Source organism: Varroa jacobsoni, unplaced genomic scaffold (genome assembly GCF_002532875.2).
Source record: "Varroa jacobsoni isolate VJ856 unplaced genomic scaffold, vjacob_1.0 scaffold_1295, whole genome shotgun sequence".
Taxonomy (NCBI): Eukaryota; Metazoa; Arthropoda; class Arachnida; order Mesostigmata; family Varroidae; genus Varroa; species Varroa jacobsoni.
The window spans coordinates 33,791-54,924 of NW_019214197.1; the positions used below are offsets into that span (position 1 = coordinate 33,791).

Consider the following 21,134-nt stretch of genomic DNA (forward strand, 5'->3'; position numbering starts at 1 on the left):
TAAAAGAGAGTTAGAACGAGAGAAGCGCTGGGTGGTTTCGAAATCGCGACCAGCTGACTCCTGTCAAATGAAGATGTTGCGTTTTCACCCAAATCAATTTCGTGTGAACAGAGGAAGATGGCATAGTGAAGCCATTTGACATTTAGTAGTGTCATGGTCACGGTAGTAAACGCTGATTGAAAATAACCGACTGATTTTTTGCGTTTCTATTAACACGCCGAACGAATAACTATATTGGCAAGGAGCCAAAATTCATAAGAACATTGCATTTAAGTCTTGGTTATATACTGCAAAACGTTCTAATATATAAAGGCAGCCCAGTTGAAGACGTAGATTACAACGACTGTTTTTATTAGCACTCAAGATTGTTCTTTTTGCCTTAGTTTGAACAACAAGATTTCCAAATCCACTTTCTACTGCAGCGTGGGCGGTTGCTTTCTTACCATAAAAGTTTGATCGGGTGAAAATCGACGAGAAAGACATAGACGGTAAATTCTCCAGCTGTGAGGAAAATCTGTGACTATATGCTGAATTGGCCATCGATCGACATATATGTATTGTCGATGTTTGTGCATTAGTGAGCTTATGAAAAAAGTGATGAAAACTCGATTAACAGTAAATTGACGGTAAATTAAGATTACTTGGCAGAGGGAAGAACCAGGTTGATTTATGTTAGGCTCATACATTTCATCTTGAGTATTTTTTCGTCTCGTGCATTTTAATCCTCGCCCGTGTCGAAGACCGTGTCATGGCTTTAGCAAGGAGAGGTCCGCGGTGATTTGAGACCTCAAGTCCCTTTGTAGCCATGGTGAGTTAATTACAAACAACCTTTAGGACGATGTCACTCGATCATAGCCAGTTGCTCTTGCATTCTATTCAAAACGAACCGAGCCAATGGCGACATTTTTTTCATCGATTAAGTCGAACAGCGCAAAGTTGGACAGGTGGTGATCGTTAAATTCGGTATAGACGTGAAAGTAGTTATCATTTTGTAAACATTACATCTTGATCGTGTGACGTAGCATTGCCTCGAAAAGGCGAATAATGTATATAGATTGTTGGTACATGGCGATTCTAGAATGTGTCGTGTTTCATGTTTCCTTTGTAAAATAATACGTCTCTTCTAGACAGTGCTTTCGGAAACATATATTGCTTTCACATCTATATATTTTCAATTGTAACCGCTTCCAATATTCAATAACCTTTGTTATGGGTTTCAACGAATTGAGTCGTTCTTATATTTATAATATCCGGCGTATTTTTCACCTGTTTTTATTTTCACAGCACCACCTGAGTCAATGATAATTTTTAGCTAAAAAACTTGGCTTGCCCACTGACGGATTGCAGCTTCTATAGGCAATTAGCATATTATTTTTAATTTTTATTAATGTAACAATAACAAATGATTTTGCTTAATGTATTGAGCCGATAGGAATTCTACAAAAGTTTATTTCAACGTCAGGTGTTTGTGTGTTTTGAGGTGGACGAAATCCATGCATGGTATTTATTTCGCAAAACCGAAACAAGTCTATATATTGGGAATGCTAAAGAATCTGATGTATTTTCTAGTACCGATAATATTCTGGCACGCCGACTGGTTTGCCCAATTTTAGTGATAGAAATATGACAAAACGTAAGAAATATTCTTATACTATGATTTTACCTATCTTCTAAAAGCAAATCGAGGCAGCATTTTCTTGTGAAACTTGCCAGTCCTACACACTGAGAATAAGTTCACGCGTCCCTGCTACTACTATTACATTTTTGATCATCGTTGTCCTTTTATCATAAAAAGTGATACTTTTCCTATGTACATACATGACTGTCATTACCGCTATTACAGGACGGTAAGCGGTCCTCAGGCGGCAGTGGGAGTATAAAGTCTACAGGTGTAATGACCGGCGTGACTATTTCGCCTAGTTCGGCTGTTCAGCAAGTGGCCTTAGTGGAAAAACTGATCGGTGGCCGGGGAACTGCTGAGGTGATAGCAGCTTCATCAAACGTATCCGGAACAACTACAACATCGAACACGACCTTTTCTGGAAGCAGTCATAATAGCAGTATGAGCAAGACGGTCATGCACTCAAACGGTGTGTACAGGTAGAATAGAACCCTACAATTGTTCAAAAACGTCTCTAATGAGGAATATAGTATAGTAGAATTATCCTTATAAAGGCATATATAGGTAAAATGATTTGAGGAATTCTGAATTAAGACTGCTTTTAATATCCAATGATGTATAGCACGAATTTTATATATCAGTTTTGTGAAAGCTTTGTTAATGTCGTCACGAAGCTCAGCTTACCAACGGCTTCGCTTTTTCACAGAGACAAAAATCGGCTGCATTTTGTATTAACAACAAGTTTAAACTGGGGATTTTGAGACAGATGTTTTATTTCTATTTGAAAATACTGCTAGTATCGTTATTTGCTGAGCATTAATATGTCACTAATTAAACAAGTAGCAAGGGGTTTACTTCTAACCCGGTCAAGCTGAAACAATCCTTATGGGTGGGCCGCTCGCAGTTTGTCGGGTATCGAATTAGTAGAACATTAACTGCGTATATGCCAAATAATAATTGTTTGTTGAAATAATTTGTAGTAGGTGCAATTTTTATTCGAAAGGAGAATGAGATCTGACAAAATAGCGCGGGATATTCTATACGGTACCAGGCGGTGAAATTTGTTTATTTGACCTTGTCAGTGGAAAGCGACGCTGATGATAATTTTGACAAAGACAACACGTGCTGTATCAACATTCGAATTTGTGCATTCTTTTCTAATACGTAAGGTGCCAGAAACATTTGCGGAACCCATTACCATTGACTGAATGCTTAATTAGACCACATTAATTTACGCTCTGGAGGTGCATGCAGTTGTGCAACATTCTCAGCACGGGGACAGACCACTTTGTTAAGTGGCTCTTCTAAACAGATCGAGGCTAAACAGAGTATTATTGGCCGTTCTGTCAGACAAATTCTATCAATTAATACCCACCATGTGAAATATCCCCAAAGAATAAACTGCACTTATTATTTTCGTAGTTATTCCGTCTCTTATGGAATCTTCAAGGTGTTGTTCAATCAATATTTCAGAAGCAAGTTGCGTTTTCTGTAAATATGGTTAGTATTCGCCGGTACTGACTGCCGGCACACAAAGTTTCAAGTAACTTTAGCTTAATATTTGCGTCTTTTACTCTACGCATTGTTAGATAACAATTGCTGGCTGTTACTAACCCCCTCAGTGTTAGTGAGTTGTATCGACTGTATCCAGTCTAATTAATGACGCTATTTTTCTTCGCTAGACTGCTCAATCGCAGTTTTCGATGGCCACACACAAAAAAATTACGGTTAGTGCTTAGTCGCTGCGATAATAGAACAGTTCTCCTCTCTCAGAAGGCCATAACGCACCGCCTGTTTCCTCACAGGGTCCCCAACAGAGTCGGCAGGGAGCCGACAATAACACTGAGCGGCGGCAGCGTCTTGGCCTGCGATTAGCATCTGCTCTGAGAGCATCATCGGCGCTGAGCCGAAAGATCATGAGTGCGTCGCATGCACTAGTCGTAGTTGGTCCTTCGATCGAAAAAGGCTAATTTCGCATCGCGAGGTTCTTGTTGCAGCTACCGGTTCTTTTATGTGCTGTGGCCTAGATCTTTCCTTGGCAGGAAACTCATGCTTAGCCCCGGCCTGACCAACTGGTTATCTCCGTGGCCAGGTGATCTGGGTAGTGGACCATTTTACGGGCGCACCCGCTGCTACATATTGCATATGATGATTATAATATGTGATGAGTCCTATGCTATGTTGTCATTTTACGAGTATATCGAGTGCTCGTTTGGCGCACTTCGGAGTGATATATATTGTTAATGAGTTATTTGTATAGTTCGTAAAGTGAGTGGTTATTTATTGCTATAACCGTTTCTTGCTAGAAACACTGAGAAAATTTTCGAAATACGCTATGGATCTATATTGCCAAACTCGCAAGAACAGTCCAGGAGCCGAGAGCTTTTACTCAGCTCGTGAAACAGACACAGCGTCACTGGCCTCATTTTATATGGACGCATACGACGATCTTACGGCGGATGAATACCAGAGCGCGTTTGAAACGGACCGGGAGTTGACCCCCACTAGACAGGAGGAGCGTGCAAATTCCGCAGAATCTACGCCTAGACATTCGCCTTCCGAACAACTCCGTCAGCAAGAATTGCTCCTGTTGAACCCAAATAAACGGCATAGCCATGACTTGAGTATTTTTTACCGAAATGAGCCTGGTAAGCCTCTTGTGTTGCAAAGAAGTACAAGTTATATGGGTGATAATGTTTTTGCTGCTAAGCCATTGAAGAAAACGGCGAGTTACAGCCCGGTGCATTATTTGAATGATTCATACGATTCTTCTTATCTATCAAAGAGGCGGCCGCCTCCAAATCGTGCTCGACAATGGAAGATATCTATGGAGCGGATGGCGGAAAAGGAACGTGAAAAGAAGCAAGAATCAGAGTCGAGAAGTGAGTTACGAATGGCGTTAGAATGTCCCGTCGAAATTCCTTTACCCCAACCGCGGGAGATGGAACTGATAAAGTCGGTTCTCGATGAAACAAAACCAGCGAAAATAACCAATCACGAATTACATTCGAATATCCACACTTTAGTTAATAACGATCCTCAGCGAAAACAAGTATCATCCGGGTTTAATGAAAACATTTGCAGAGCTGATGGAACTAAATTTAGGATCATTAAGAATGATGGTACTGCTCTATCCGATGACACCAAACCCGTTGTTCCTCTTTGTTCTACCAAGGTAAGAGATTTTAGTTTTAAGTTTGTTGAGCCGCTAGAAGTAAGTGCACCGCTTCCACAGAAAGACGCTGCTACATTGACAAGTTCTGAAATTAGCAATGGTTTCATTGAAGCCACGTCGCGAAGTGTCCCCGTTAAACCACAACCGTTAGAATCTCCGTTTACTGAGCTCCACAGTTCTTTTAGCACAGCTTATGCGCCGGTGGCCCGTTTTTCACGGACTGCTTCCTTTGATTCAACGCCAACTTTCCCGCGGAAGGCTACCGATAACATGGAACTTCAGTTCAGCACCGATTTGCCCTCGAATTCTCGAGGTAATTCTCAGTACACAGCGTTGCCCTTGCGACCTTCTCCGATTCCTATTTATCCAACTCCAACGCTAGTGTGCGTCACTCCGCCCAGAAGCCCAAAATCATCAGCACCGAGACCTTTGTCACCTGCAACGGAAATCTCTTCTCTGTTGCCGCTGTCTAAGTTCAGACCGTTATTAAACACCTTGCCACCAGCTGGCAGAAATTCGTCTTCTGCTCAATCTCAAGACGATGTGCCGCGAAGGCCAGCTCGATCAAGACGAGGCACTCGATCCGCCCATGCTAGTCGACAACACTCTGTTACACGAGACGATATGAGGGATAGCACTCGTGATCTTCAGGAGCAGATCCAAAGTCTCCTATCGAGTTTAAAAAAACGACTTAACAAAAGTGGCTCATTAAGACGATTACCAACAGGGGGCGGTTTCGGAAATGACGATTCAGGTGAACTATCCCCATCGAGAAGCAATACATCACTTTCAGAGAAACCTACAAGGTACTCGTCAATCAAACGGGAATCAACGATGGAAAAACTTGAGAACATACTGAGCAGTTCTTCGGAGACGAAAAAAGTTGGCATGTTTGATGCTGAAAGTATTGAAGAGTTAAGCACGTACGGCCGCATTGGCGACTACGGGAAGGCTAACAATACTGAAAGTGCGATCTTTGAAGAGTTTGACAAACATTTCGATCTTATGCTTGAGGCAGACAGCGGAGAAGAAGACGATTTTGTTAAAATCACGGACGATGGCGGCCAGCCATCGTCTAGTGTTTCGCAGACGTTTTTCAGTGGCGCGCTAAGTAAAACGCAGGAACGCCGTCGAAGCAGAGCTAAAAGTCCACCAACGAACGAATCAGACTGCAGAGACCGAAAGGGTAACTGGGGTTGCGATGACGGTTTACCCCTGGTATTACCCCCATCCCAAAATTTGTATCGTATTTCACCGCCTCGAAAAGCCCTTGGGACAATGGTCTCTGAACCGCCTCTAGTACCAGCAAAACAAAGAACCTCCCGAGACGAACAAACAAAATTGTTCAGTGGTTCGGCACCAGAACAAGCATCGCTTAAAGGAACTTCGAATAAACAACAGCAAATTATCAATCAGCAGAGCGAGCAGCTAAAAAAGCTACAGAAGAATCAGGAGGAGCTGGAGGAAAAAATGCGACTTCTACAAATACAACTTGAGCAACAGCAAAAATACACGGAGCCACTGTTTGAACAATATCCACCACCTCTTATTCATATGAAACGAGGAGCCTCAAGAGTTTTTGAGGCTGAAAATCATTATAATCAGCTACCAGCAGCGGCCTCATCGCAGTCCGCCGGAAATAGTGCTATGGTATCTCCTTATAGTTTTGCTGGTTATAATAACATTGGTGTACAAGCTCAATCACCTATCCTAAATCAATTTTACATCAACTCTCCTCTTCAAACAAGAAATAATAGACTCCAAACATCGAAACCCCCTGGCGCTCAGCTTTGTGAAGAGCGGCTACTCGTTGCATCACTGACGGAAATGGAATATCCAGATGAGAACACCATCGATACCACCATACCTATGGAATCACGAATGGTCAGACAAGATGGTATGTATAGATTGAAGTGGGCTTAAAAACGGATCAGGTGCAAAGGTGTGCATTGATTTCTAATACACTTGAATAATTAAGCCGTTTTCTTGTTTTGTCCTATTTTATATTGCTGCATCTTGTGTTGTTTCAGACGAACTATTTTCTACTAATACGTTGTAATGTTTGTTGCAGGAGATCACCGATCGCCCATTGAGCGAGCTGACACCAGTGGCAACCTTCAAATTCCTTATGGTAAGAGCAATTCGATTTATTAATTAGGGCTCTTTTTTATTGTTTGGTACCTGCGATTTATATTTGAGCTAAAATCGCTTGAACTCGGTTTAAAAATTGAAGATTTTTCGATTTCTTGTGGCGAATTTAGCTAGCGTCCATGTAGATGGTCCCAATCACTTAGCGTGATTCAGAATTGTGTGCATATCGCATTATTTTTCAGATGACTTTGTCTTTGAGATAGGGTCTTTGGTGGGGGTGATGTTGCCGCCCGAAACGGTGGGGTCCGGTCGGCCTGGATCGGAAGGTGTTGGTAGTATGGCGTACGGTGTCGTCAGATGGACCGGTTATATAAATGACGAGCCGATGCTTGGGTTGGAAATGGACGATTACGGCTTTCAATCAGGATATTTACACGACGCATGGTACTTTGAATGTGAGCAGGGCAAAGGATTGTTTGCCCGTCCAGAGCAGTGTGTGCCCGATGAGCGCATCCAACAGATGGCGCTTCTGGATGAAACTCCACACCATGACGCTCACGATAATCAACTGTTGGTGCGTGAGTCGCTAATAGATAACGTTGGATTGTTCACTGAACAACATGTAGTGAATCACCAACGCCTGTCAGAATAATATGCTTTGCTATAATACGTTACCGAGCTTGAGATGTGAGTTTTTAAAGCACTATTATTACTTTCACGTAAACAGAAGCTGTTAATTTGGTTGTTAGTTTTTCATGAAATTGTTGCAAATAAATAACTGAATTGCTTGATTTATCCGTTTCCAGAACATGGTGTACGATCCGCTTCCTGGAGACTTTCCGCCTCTGTTTATCATTGGTACCAAAGACCTTTCCCATCTTGTCGGCCGCTGTAAGGGTATCCAGGTAAGCGACGAAGCGAATAATTATGGGTCACATGGACGAGGCGGAGCGTGAAATTTTTGCAAAAGCAAGGCTTATAACTACGTGCGCGTGTCTTAACACGAACGCTTCATTGAGTTACGCTTGACTTCTTAATCGCTAGGTCAGATTATATATAACACCTTGCAACGTTGACAACTTGGATGATTTTACACCCTTGTGAACAGCAGTCGATTAAGCTAGGATAAAACTGTTTTTTCAACACTTTGTTTAGTACTATAACAAATTCGCTTTGTATTTGGGTCTTTTTCCTTCACAGGGCCACCACAATTCATGTTATCTCGATGCCACTTTGTTTGCTATGTTTACGGCAACGTCTGTATTCGATTTTATTATCAATCGACCACGTGAGGACGGTGACATTCCAGAATACGACCAAGTTCAAAAAGTAAATAGCGGTTTATTTGTTGTCATGTTCGATACATCTGCTGGCCAGATAGTCTATGTCATTCAAAGACAAAGGACTCAGGAAAACTCAAAGCAAAGAAAGGCTAGAAATGCTGTAACATTTGGAGGGTTAAGACTTAGTTAGCTTGCTAGTAAGTATAACGTACGATACAAAAAGACTCAGGTATGTGTAATAGCCCATTGTTATGTAACTAGTGCCCTAACGTTTTGTTATTATGTTGACAGGTCTTGAAAGAGGACATTGTAAATTGCCTTCGAGCTCATCGCTTCGTTGGTGCCGCACAGGTGATGAAGTTGCGTGAACTACTTGACAAGTTAGGCTCTGTATCAGGTCTCACTTGTGAGGAAAAGGACCCCGAAGAGTTCTTAAATTGTTTGACCCAAATGCTGCAGGTACAGAACCAAAGTGATGAAGATGCAGTAGAAAAAGTATGCTTAAAATGACCATTTTATGAAACTCATCAGCCTACAAACACTTTGTAGCCTACGAAAATCTGCTATCGTCGTGCCTGAACGACGTCAATTCACTCCCTTCTCAGCAAATGTTAACGGCTGGTTTTTCATGTTATTTCAAGGTGGAACCATTCTTACAGCTGAGTTCGGGCCAATCCGCGCATCTATACCAATTGTTTGTTGAAAAGGATGACGGTCTAGGCATTCCATGGTTTCAGCAGATACTGGAGCAGAGCTTTTTCCATCAAGACCTAAAATTACGGCAACTTCCATCTGTTTTCATTGTTCAGATGCCGCGTTTTGGACGACAGTTCAAGGTAACTAAAAATTACTCTAATACTTCAGATGCCCTTATCATCGCGATATCAGCCGTTTCGTAGATCGTATGGGCCAGTTTTTGTTGGTGTTTATTGCTTAGAGTAAATACTATAAGTTATAGGTTCTTTTTCGTCGGATAAAAACAGTTTCGTGGTTAGCTCGACACTAATGATCACTGATATTCCACTTGAACGTAGCAATAATAATTTATTGATAACCAATTGAAAAAAATTAGAGATATTTTTCAGGAGACCATTTTCTTTGAATCAGCTTCTACATAGCTTATATTCAGCAACGTTATTGTGGATGTAGACTTCATGTAGGCATTAAGTAACAAAAAAATTTTGGTTTCTATATATACAGGTGTATCCCCGAGTTATACCGAGCCTTCAGCTAGACATGACAGACCTGTTGGCAAATTCGCCACGGCCATGTCACGTTTGTGCGGGCCTCGCACAAGTCGAATGCCCTGATTGCTACACGCACGTAAAAGCTATTGAACGGAGCACTTTCTGTGACGCCTGTTACAATCGGTTTGTTTTCAGCATTCTCAGGTTAATCACGCGTACGGTGTCTGAAATCACGAAACGCTGAATTGAACAGATCCCGGATCAAATTTTGGTTTTTATCAGCGTCATTTTATTTATATTGCACATTGGTGGAATTAACTTTATATTTTTGTAACAAATGTATGTAACATAACGATACCCAAACTACTTCTAAAAGTTCTTCTTAATTTTTATATGACTTCATGGTTATTTTCATTGTTTACGTTAATTATGTAGTATCGCTGTATGTGTCATATGCGTGAAGTGTACATGATGCGCTATCTAGCGTAGATTTTAGATGCTTTTGTGCTTATTATAGTGAACCTATTTGCCCACTGGCTTGTTGACTTGTGTCAATGCTTTCAGGACTCACTTAAGGATGCCAACGCATCGGGGCAGTGCTAAGCGGCGTCTGACTGTTTCCGCAGGATTCCAAGACTTCTCTTCGACGAAACATCTTCCGCGTCATTTTATGGAGCTATTTGCTTTGCTGTGTATTGAAACGAGCCATTACGTTGCATTTGTAAAGTGTGGCCACCAGGCAACAAGCCCATGGGTATTCTTCGATTCAATGGCAGATCGGCAAGGTACGTGTTCGAGCGGCTTCGTCTGTTCCTGACCAGTTAAGGGAGTTAGTTTTCATTGTGAGCTTTATATACTTTTTAGCAATGGATTATTTAAAAGGATTCTTGATATGATGATTTTAAGAGGATACAATACAACTTACGAATAAATTATCGGGTCAAGAAAACATTAAAGGAAACTCTCGGCTTTTATTGGTTGAAAGACATCAGCCAAGCCTATGGCGTTACACTGACTTACCAAAATTGTTTAGAGTCACGTTTGGTAGGCGCCCCGATCGCTGACATGCAGGTTAATGATTCACCGACACAATTTTGGGTCATTCCAACGTTCTTTTTTTCGTGTTTTACAAGAATTTTGAAGTGTATGGCCTCCGGTCGTGTTTTGTTTTTCTGGGAAATAAAAATTATGTGGAACGCTTTACGAACCGGGCTATGACTTAACGTCTAGTCTACGTATGGTACTATCGATTCTGCGAGGGACGAGAAAAACACACTCTAGTGCGAACAACTTGTCTCAGCAAGTGCAGAGCAATCATGGGAAAAGCGAAAGTACTCATGCTGGGAAATAGCCGAATTACGTTCAAGAAGCTCGTAGTAAAGTTAGACACCTCACACGATTTTTGTCGCATAATTTTTTGGGATCGAAAACATCCAAGAAAAACCAAAGTAGCGTCGAGGTCTATTTTTATGACTGATTTTGAAGCGTACAACTAAAATTTGGACGACTGTGAAATGTATAGTTGCCAAATTGCGGGTACTTTTTTGACCCAATAGTATATATATCGGAATTTTACAAGCGGATCTAAACGATTCCCAAAGTTAATATTTTTTAAACTACGCGCCGCCAGCAGACGAAATTCAGTCAGTAAATAGTCCGGTTTTCTAGAAACTTGTACATAGAAACCGCTTGAATTTTGAAGCAAACGCTTTGAAAAGAAACGCGTAGTTTTGATTCTTAAAGTTTACTTAGTGTATACTCAGATCTTCTAGAAACATATGAAAACCGGTTGAGTTCTTCAAGAGCTATAAGTACAGAAGGAAAAACATCTTTTTGTCTCGAAAATCAATGCTTCGTAATCAAGCTTTCGTTATTTGAAGGTCACAGCGTTACGGAAATTTATTAAACGATGATAAACGCATTAGGCAAGGAGGCCTGAAACGAAAGCACAGTATGTTCGACAAGCAGATGTCGAAACCCAAAAAGTACAAACGCATTGCCACCATCGAGGAGGTTTTTCACAAAAGCAGAGCTTGAAATTTATAGTCGATTAAAATTGATATTTCACGTGTAACCTATTACAGATGCATAACAAGAATACTAAAAATATTAAAACTGAGTAAAAACGGGTTTCCCATTAGTTGGTAAGGCGCGAAGTATATTACGCGCGCAATCTGCGACTTTTTTAATGAAAACTCCGTTTGGAGCATGCAGTTGCTACGAACGAATCATAGCTCAAGCTTTGCGGCCGGCCGGAGGGAGACCAAGCGAGAGAATGGCATAGCTTGAAAGAGAAATCGAGCTCGGTGGCGATGTCGATTAGATTTGGATATAAGATGACTGTAGCACCTTTAATAAGTGTCAAAGGCTTTTAATATTATGAAATACTCGGTAGAAATAGGATACTGAATTCAGCTTGCTATCCCGACTTCCTTCAAGGGCTATTGGTGCGACAATCGAAAATACAAAATTTGATTACACACCCAATCGCCATACCTCAGTTATACTGGATTGAACAAGCAGATATCCAACGTTGACTTCAATTGGCTTATTTTTCCAATCTAAGTTCACGTGACTGGGGGCTTTTCATGCGCTAGAGAGGGCAATTGCTGGGCAAGCGTATCCCACTATCGATTTGTTCGAAGCAGCCATCGATTGCATAGAAGAACATGGATGGCTGTCCAGAAGCTGCCAGGGTGCTGGGACAAATGTGTAAAAAATAAACGTAAACACATGTGAAAAGCAACCATTCTAATCCAACTAGCTTAAACGTTATTTAATTTTCAAGCTTGTCGGAGAACTTGCGCCGCATTTCAGAGCGGCTTTTTGAATGCTTCATTGAAATGTAAGCTTTTTTGCCGTTCATATATAATAAATGCACACCATAACAACCTGTCAGCAATAATTAGCTTTATGGAAAAATCAGTTCACAGCATTACAAAAAAGGACTACGTTGAAATAACAAACCACCTACAATATGAGGTGGATAACCTATATCCTAAGAATACGCCCCTTTCACGCATTTCCTTATAATTGAGAATCTGAATATTGATGTTAAATAATTGAAAGAGAAGAAGACTTAAGTTACAATCTAACAAGACGCGTCGGAGATTGCAACTGTGATAAGCTTTATTTACCTAAAATATGCTGTATTGTAATTGCTGTTCGCTACAGTCTTCACTCTTCATCGTATTGATGTATTTATGAGGTGCTATCAACTTACTTTGGAGAAAAAAAGCTTATTACAACTTGTGGAAAAGGAATAATTGCGAAAAATGTCTGACTGTTCAGAAAAACCAGCTTGTGCAAACTTGGTATTACAAATAACTCCTAAATCTATTTGAACAACAAGAGCCTGATTAAGAAGAAAATTTCGCTTTATCCGCTTATTGAAGAGATTTCCTTAGTAGTTAATCAAGTAAGCGTTTTAAATTGCATTGTAATTTTGTTTATAACTAATGTACTATGGCAGGTTGCGAAAAACGCAAACTGCCACGACAAATTACTCCGTGCTTTATTATTGATATTTTGCAATTGCTATAGTAGCAACCTGCCGTTGTACCAAGCTGTACAGTGGCATTTTGCTAGGTTATATTTCCTTGCGAGGGCATCTTTAGAGAAAATGTCTCCTTGAGTTGCCTTTAGCAGTTGTCTACTTCAGATTTACAGGGTGGTTGTGCTTGTCGAAGGGGCATTTATTTTTCACAGTTTTACCTTAGTTACGTATAGTCGGCTATGCCCTGATTGTAGATCTGTGGAAGCCGTATCATTAATCTATCTCATGTCATCTCTGATTCGATTCGTACTACCCGCACACGCTAAATAAAAAGTTGATCTCTTGTAAGTTCTCAGTAATTTGAAATTAAACTTAGTAGTTTATTCAGAAATCTACTCATAATACATACTCGCTACAGTGCCTTGGAGTGGATAAGATGTAGCAATTCCGAAGCGGCAGAGGTTTGGCTCAGTACTTCAGATACGTACAGTAGAACCTGTTTAATTCCATTGAAGTCGAGCTTAATTTATATAGTTTGCCGTTACGTTTTTATTGTGTATATCTGAAGTTACCTAAACAGGAAGAACTTAATTTGTTAATACTTAAGGACCGCAGCTGTATTTTGTTTCTGAAAAATGTTTATTAGTCAAATTATCAAATCGACTAGATATTAGCATAAAGAAATTGACAAGCTCCTTATAGTATTCAAGAAAACCCTTAAACTTACTGTGAAAGTGCTGCACTGCTTAGAAAAACAAGCAAACTAATAAAGCAAGCCATTTATTGGCATGTATTGGCACGGTTTATGGCAACAGGAATTTTAGTTGCTCGATTCGAAGGTTAGGTTAGGTTTTCTTCTTTTCTTTCGAAGGTTAGGTTGTTTTCTTCTTACCTATGCATCTGATATATTTCTTTTACAGGTCAAAATAACATCCCTGAGGTGGTCAGCTTTGATGAAATTTACGAATGGCTATCGCCAGAAAGACTCGAAGCTCATCCTGATGATCGCAGTCTTCCGCCACTCGTAAAGAAGATTGTCGCCGACGCATACATGTGCCTCTATCGTAGCACAACAGTTGCTATGTACAATTGACAAGCAGTTGTTACATCGACTTCCGCGGTCTTGCAGAAGACGATATGAAATTTGGGTTTCCAACAGTTCAAAAACAAGAGGAAGCTGACGACACACCTGTCACCAGAAAAAGACATTACATCTCGATGACGCTTGAAGTAACTTTCGAATAACCTATAAAAATAGGAAAATAGGTCAACAAATATAGATGAAATAATCCAAATCTATTACAAGTTGGGTTTGGCAAGAAACAGTTATAAATTGAGATTATATGGGGAACCAAGAGTGCCACAGGTCTGAGAGTAATCTTTTGCACCTCGAGGTGCATCTATGTATCTTAAACGAAGAAATATTGTATGATACGAAAACGAAGTGACGGTGATGCTTCACTCAGCTGGAATGTTTCAGTCCTGGACAAAAAATTGCGTTTCATACTGAAGCTCTCGATGCTATCAGGCGAGATGGGTAAAATAGAGGTTCAAAATCATATTGATTCACACTAAAATAGTGTTTTTAAGTAAAGATTTGTTTTTCCGATACTAGTATATTATTTTAAATGAACGGTTCCTTTCTTAACAAGAATTTGATACGTATAATATATAATATCTTTTAAAAACCATAAAAATAGCTAAGTTTAGCGAAGCTAATAATCCCTTAATTGTAAAATTTTGGCTTTAAATAAATGTCTGCTAAATGACGGCACGCATCTACCTCGACGTATGAATGGTTCGATTTTAACATCCAGTACTGCGGTTTGTGTATCAAGTACGATAAACCTATTCGATTTCTTTTGTTTCTCTGGTGCAATATCTACTATTTCCGAAGGTAATAAATTCGTCTAATGATTTGTTGTTATCAGTGAATGATACCTGGTCAAGACTTGTACTGTTGTTGCTGAAAAGATGATACCTATAGCTTCTGCGAATTGACTCATAATTGAGCGTTTCGATTCGTCATAATTTAATGGGAAATTTGTAAAAAAAGTGCAAGTTGACAAACAGCATAGCTCTAAGTTACGCATTTGACCCCGGGCCTAGACGAACCAGTTAAAGACGGCTCCGAGATTAGGCGTGTGTCGCGGCCCCTCCAATTGTACGAGGAGGGTTGACGTAAGATCTGTGAAGAACTTATATGGTTTAGATGTCGTGCAAGTCTAAATAATTGGTGAGCGCAGAGCATAACCGTATAGACGGGGGCTTTATCCAAAAAATAACACATCAAATAGTCTTCCTTAGATTATTTAGAATAGATACCTGCGGATGCGTATAGTGCTATCGTCAATTTAGTGTCGCTGTGGTAGCTACACGAATAATACTTAATACCAAATGTCAGTGCATCATATCAGACTAAGGCCACGTGCTCAGAAGATCGTTCCTTGATACGAAGTTTTTCAGAGAGTATGACAGTTTACTTGTCAACTCAGTTGTTATATGGTTTATAGTATAGCTATGTATAGTACAGCTTTGACTGATACAGTTGAATTGCATTTCTTTGCTTATATAAACATATATGTTTAAATTTTTTTTTGAACGAACGAAATTACGGTGTCTCGTTTTATGATATGCAGAGTTTCTGATAAAGAGCGTTTACCATAAAAAAAAAAAAATGTTATTAGGTCCTAATATACATAAGAAGCAATCCGCCTGTGAACCTTTCCATATTATGCAATGAGTTTATAGTGCCACCAGTGTAATTTCCTCTAACCTCCTTATGGTTTGTCTTAGACCTATGGGAGGCACATGATAATTGCGTTCAACGTAAGTGTAAATAGCTTGTAATCGTTGGCTGTGCCGTCAGACACCCCTTTCCTACACAGATATTCAGATGTACAGTGTAATCTAGAATTAAAAATACCTAGTTCGGTTGTGTATATCTAAGGTCTTTGTTCACTTAATAAATCGTGTCATGGTCATGATATATAGCTGGCGCACATTAAAAGCGATATGTTTTATGCAAATTGTCAAGAACAGGCACATGGGTTATTTACAAAATGATAATAACAAGCGGTCTACAACAAGCTAAGTGAGGCAGAAAAATCGAACGACAAGTATGCCTACTCGAAATATCTAGGCAAATTTCCTTAATCAAGTCAATCAATAATATTCTTGAATTTATAATGGTCACCTGTCGATGACAACTAACAATAAAAGCAGACGATTTTTCAAGCTAAGAAAGGATACTGCTACGCTGCACTTAAAAAGGAAGTTGACATTACTGCTACCCAATAGATAAATATGACTGTTTAATAAACAAAAAGCATTGCAATTTTTACTGTGACATATTATTAGTGGAAGTTTGTTAACCTTTAAACACACTTTTTTACACCTAAGTGTCGAGTTTTTCAAATAGTCACAATTTATAGATATGTACAATTTTTCGTTGGCACAACCTTTAAACAGAACAACTACCTCTATATATATATATATATTTTTTTTTTTAATTTGTCTGTTTTTACGCCACGTCAGAAGTGGCAAATTAGCTAAAAATGGTCGAATACATATTCAGACACGCATGATAACGAAGACAGTATAAATGAGAAAAAAATGCAGAACTAGCTCACTAGGTGGCGTACTGAGTCAAATGACTATGAAATTAACAATGTTTTGATAGTTATTTTTTTTTTTAGATTATATGTTTTAGCAGCTTGAAAAAGTTTACTTCGTAAGTAAAGCGATCTAGAAGAAAGAACATCAGAACGTTGCGTGTCGTCATGCAGACATAACTAAAATATATATTTCCTTTTTTGTGATCTAAAGATCTATATTCTCCCAAAGTAATCAGCATGGATAATAAGAAAGTGAACATCATTATAAGGGCTAGTAGTGTTACAAATGTTCAGTGCTTCAATAGCAGGCAATGCTCTGTCTGTCGATCAGTTTGTTGTGAAATTGTGAACAAAGTTGAAATAATCAATTCATATCACACATGTTTCAATCTGGGCGTAACAGTATCCATATTGGGCTATACTTGTTTTTCCAAGTACTGACCTTGAGTGAAATTTTTTATTTTACGACATCGTAGTTAGTTGGGTACAAATTGTACTTTCACTTGAACAATCTCTACTTGGGACGTGCAAAATAATTAAATATTTTTACGTTGAAATTGCGCACAGGTCTGTCAATGTTCGAAGAATGTATTGAAGTTCCTAATAGTTTCAATGATAAGTGCCTCGATCTTACGCCCGGTACTGTTACTTTGGAAAGCTCATGGCCGCTTTTAGCGCCGAACAAAATTCGTCTCTTTCCGATTTCGAACCTAGACCATCTCATCTCCTTGACTTGAGCGGCCATCAAATCAAAAAAAAAATCAAAAGCAAAAAATTTTATGTCGTCAATATGCTGGACTGCGGGAAAAAGGTAATTTTACAATTGTGACGAGGTGAGCCGTCCGCATCCAACGTAAATGTGTCCATGCTTCAATTGTCAGTCGCCCCCCTTTCGCCGCCTGAAGCTTCGTGTCTGCGAGGGCGAAACAGTAATGCACCCCATAGAAGAGTACTATCGACCTCATTGACGGTTGTCCGAGTTGATTGCCGTGCAATGTCGACTAACCACTAGCCGCGGTAGGCAGCCTTTCAGATGGACAGACCCTTTCTTTTGTAAGGAGGTAAACGCTTAAATATGCCTTCAATCAGACTGCAGCAGCAGGGAGGTTCAAGGCGCGCTGTATCGCGTGCCAGTTGATGCAGCTCATTAACATGTTTCACGTCGACCATATGACACCTGTTGGTATCGTTCGCTGTCTGTCGAATCGTCGTTATATCATATCTACAACTCGTGTAATGCATTAAACGTTAGCCAGTATCCGACTAGAAGTTAAAGTTTGATGTTTCCCATTGTTCATACGTATGTAATGGTGCTCTCAATATCAAGCACAAAGAGAACTTGTTGACTGCAACGTTCTGTGCTTTTCTGGATTACCGTACATGCTATGTGCGTACTAGTGTGTGCCGTTGTCCGTCTATCAGCTCTGTAGTATTGTGTATCTATGCACACCTTCCACGTAGTGCCCACTATACCAAGTACGTTTCCCTGGGAACCATATACAGAATAGATGTTCCATGTTTGTGTCGACGTAACAACGGTCCCCCTAATATTTTTCGTGTTTGTCTAGAGAGGGAACTGTAAGGAAAGATAGGCGTCTCAAAATTCAAAGCTTTTGTGTATTAACAACTTTTGCATTCACTATGGGCAAACGTTCAGCGGTGGTAGCTCACACCAAAGTAGATATCGCGGCCAGGTCACCGGCTATGCCGGAAACGAGAACGTTCACTGAAAACGAACTGCGCGAGTTCGATGTGACAAACCCTGACGAGGGTAAAGAGTTCAACAAACGTGCCGAAATCCTGCTGGGCGAGACGCCGGCAAAACGAGCTCAAAGCCTCAAAGAGTTTCGAAAGAAGCTCGAAATGATCGAGGACTTTGAGCCGAAAACTGATGATGACCGCTTTCTGTTACGCTTTTTACGAGCGCGGAAGTTCGATGTCGACAAAGCATACAAACTGATGCGGAACTTCTACAAGGTCCGACTGCAGAATCCGCAGAGGTACGTCCCGATCGGCCTAGGCCCACGCGATTTTAAACATCTCTACGAGCTAAATTGCGCTGTATTGCTTCGACATCGAAATCCACTTGACGGAACAGTAATCGTGTTATGCCGCTTCGGTAAATGGAAGCCGTCAACAGGGTTCGGCCCGCTCGATGTCTACACGCCGGCCGTATATGGTGGAGAGCTGATCATGGACCAGCCTGAAGTACAGCTAAATGGCTTCACATTCATCTTGGATCTACAAGGCCTCGAGTATAACTGGATTCTGAAGTATGTCACACCAGATTACATAACGGTAAGTAGAGCAGGTCGTCGAGAATGGTACATGCATGCACATGGAGTTGGAGAATTCATAATGATAGTATATTCAATAATAACTAATTGTAGGAGACTATCCTATAGTCTAAGGTGACGGGTCTAAGGGTCTTTGGTGATAGTGACTGACGCTGGCATGTCACAACCGATTTAGTGGGTCATCGGAATTGTATTGATAAACACCTCGAGAAAAGTTAATACACTATAAACAAATGAAACTACACTCAGCAAGTATCAACGTGTAAAGTTTGAGTGGGTTAACGAACGTCTGTTTTAGAAATCATAATGATAATAATAATAATGTTCAGAGTTATTTACTTCAGAAGATATCAAACTGTAAGTTACAGTAAAATTCTCGTGAAAGTACAGATGGGAACTAATTTTATGGGCAATGGAGTAAAAACAAGAGACACATTCTTTACCATACTATCTTGCTACAATTTCAACAAGGTAATGTTCAGTTTTATGTATTCCTATCCACTCTGTTATCTTCTAAATGCTTAATAGCAACCATCATCATCATCAATTCGCTGCCGTATGCAAGAATTCTGTTCGAATGACAGGTTCGCGATGGGGCCGTTGCAATAATAATGCTACACTGATCGTGTACGACGGAAGCCACATAAGATGACCACTAGTTCTTCTAATACAAGCGGTTTCGCCTAGCAAGTACATAAAAGCCGTTTGCATATAGCCACTTGCCATTTTTCATTACTTTTTCATTTACTTTGTTGTTGCTCTGTAGCGCCGAGGCAAATCAGTCATCCCCACTTCACCCTTTACGACCCACGTTTTATGTACACTTGTCTACTGCATTTATCGGACACAGACTCAACGCCTTATTTCTTCCTACCTGTTTCTCGTCCATATGTACCTGCTATATCACAGTACTCTACTTGGGTATGGTCAAGCGTTACAAAGGCGATCTAGCCGGCATAAACAACTTTCAAATATTTTGTTTAGCTTATATGTTTAGTAATAAGTGTTTGCGTAAGTCTAATAAGCAAATTCGAGCCGAGGACAAGTAACGTGACGATCTCTGCCGCTATCACGCTTCATTGCGCCCGGACATACATCTATGTAATTTTGTGTGCATATCTATTGTCCACAAAGACGAAACGGGGACCCGCCGGATCGGGTCGGGTGTCTTCCCTGGGTTACGCGCAGCAATCACGACCCATACGCGTTGCTTCTTCGCCAGTGACCAATGATCCGTCACAATAAAAACATACGCAATGTCCAATTGTACACGCAGAAATGGAAAGTAGCACGTTCTTTCTTCAATTTTGTTACGATAAAGATAGCTGGGCTGTCGAAGTTGTTTCTTAGTTTTTTTTTTTTTTTTTTTTTTTTTATATTCGTAGTTAGATGTGTTCGTTTACCTTCCCGTACGCGGCAAATGATGTGTAAGGTGACGAAGATTCAATATATATCTATTTTTTTATGGGTAAATACATCGAGATAGGGCACAACACATTGCATAATATTTTTAATGCAGCCAGGAGCAGATTTTTTTGCTTTTGTTTCGTCATTTACTGGATGGCGATCAAAAAGGATTACTCCTTGATTGATTTTCTCACATATAAGATCATAGAAAACTGAAAGTAGCAGTAGCAGGCAAATTTAATCTGTAGACAAAAAGCTCAATGAAAAAACTATAAATTTAGTGGTCCACAGGCAAATCTTTAGTAGAAGTTTCTTATATACAATAATTACATACTATAATCAGATCAGATATTATATAACATGAAACTACTATTGTAGATTCAATTGCTTCTTAAATCGTTTGACCGGAAAAAGGCGCCGGTAACCTTCGAGTACGCTAATGTCCGCTTGTAATGAAAAAGAAACTGATCAATGTACAAAAACGACTGTCTGTAAAGTATCGTTTATTTTCACTAGTAACCAGTATTGCTACCGCTCCTGGGAGTATTCATAATAGACACTGTGTGTAGCGCTTTGAAAAAGGGCCAAGGTAACTGGTAACTTGACGAAAAAGCAATTTTAAATTCTGTGTGCGGCAAAGACCTTTTTATCGGAAGTAAGGTTTTGCAACTATATGCAACGTATAGTAAAGACAGCGGCACGATTACTAACAGGAGCCTGAGGGCAGCCGTAATTTCGAAAAGACCTGAAAGATCTTGTGTAGAAATGTTAGATTATTTTTACAATAACAACAAGAGTACCCCAGAAAACAACACTATTGCATATGGTGTTTGTGCGCTGCCGTTTTGTAGTAATTTTGTAAGTATAAAGATGTTCATGTGATAGATTACTCTTGATGACACAAACTTGTGTGCAATTCATTAACTTCACTCATGTTCCTAGCTTTAGCAGAAGGAAGTT

The 21,134-nt window shown here is 40.0% G+C and overlaps 2 protein-coding genes and 2 long non-coding RNA genes across 7 annotated transcripts in view; 2 read left to right on the plus strand and 2 right to left on the minus strand.

Moving 5' to 3' along the window:
* Positions 1 to 16,196, plus strand: CYLD (ubiquitin carboxyl-terminal hydrolase CYLD). 2 transcript variants are annotated; one of them, XM_022847521.2, is made up of 12 exons: positions 1 to 488; positions 741 to 808; positions 1,844 to 2,090; positions 6,868 to 6,927; positions 7,130 to 7,461; positions 7,694 to 7,792; positions 8,088 to 8,216; positions 8,462 to 8,629; positions 8,812 to 9,006; positions 9,371 to 9,540; positions 9,922 to 10,142; positions 13,774 to 16,196. In XM_022847521.2, exons 2-12 carry the CDS (start codon positions 806 to 808, stop codon positions 13,944 to 13,946), a joined length of 1,797 nt encoding a protein of 598 aa, XP_022703256.1. In that variant the 5' UTR covers positions 1 to 488; positions 741 to 805; the 3' UTR covers positions 13,947 to 16,196. The 2 variants fall into 2 exon arrangements, with proteins under 2 accessions (XP_022703256.1, XP_022703255.1); XM_022847520.2 differs by having other exon boundaries at positions 1 to 808.
* Positions 10,059 to 21,134, minus strand: part of LOC111268504 (uncharacterized) — a 22,596-nt gene continuing 11,520 nt past the window's right edge. Inside the window, exons 2-3 of the long non-coding RNA XR_002685265.2 lie at positions 10,378 to 10,529; positions 10,059 to 10,170 (exon numbers count right to left, since the gene is read on the minus strand). This is a non-coding gene — a long non-coding RNA (uncharacterized LOC111268504). The remainder of the gene's footprint in view (positions 10,171 to 10,377; positions 10,530 to 21,134) is intronic.
* On the minus strand, positions 13,196 to 13,824 carry LOC111268506 (uncharacterized). Its single transcript, XR_002685269.2, has 2 exons — positions 13,746 to 13,824; positions 13,196 to 13,425 (listed from the first exon to the last, which is right to left on the minus strand). It is a non-coding gene; the product is annotated as an uncharacterized LOC111268506 (long non-coding RNA).
* LOC111268503 (alpha-tocopherol transfer protein) overlaps positions 17,682 to 21,134 on the plus strand; it is a 9,833-nt gene continuing 6,380 nt past the window's right edge. For all 3 annotated transcript variants that reach the window (XR_015314242.1, XR_015314243.1, XM_086971719.1), the window contains exon 1: positions 17,682 to 18,768. Coding sequence is in view for 1 of the 3 variants with exons in the window: in XM_086971719.1 (XP_086827845.1) it covers positions 18,112 to 18,768 (657 nt within the window). In the remaining 2 variants the exon portion in view is untranslated. The remainder of the gene's footprint in view (positions 18,769 to 21,134) is intronic.

Excerpts from the sequence above, each read along its gene's own strand:
- CYLD (XM_022847520.2), top strand. Across the intron at positions 2,091-6,867 it reads GACGGTCATGCACTCAAACG|GAGATCACCGATCGCCCATT; the intron begins GTGTGTACAGGT and ends TGTTTGTTGCAG. Across the intron at positions 8,630-8,811 it reads GTTTGACCCAAATGCTGCAG|GTGGAACCATTCTTACAGCT; the intron begins GTACAGAACCAA and ends TGTTATTTCAAG.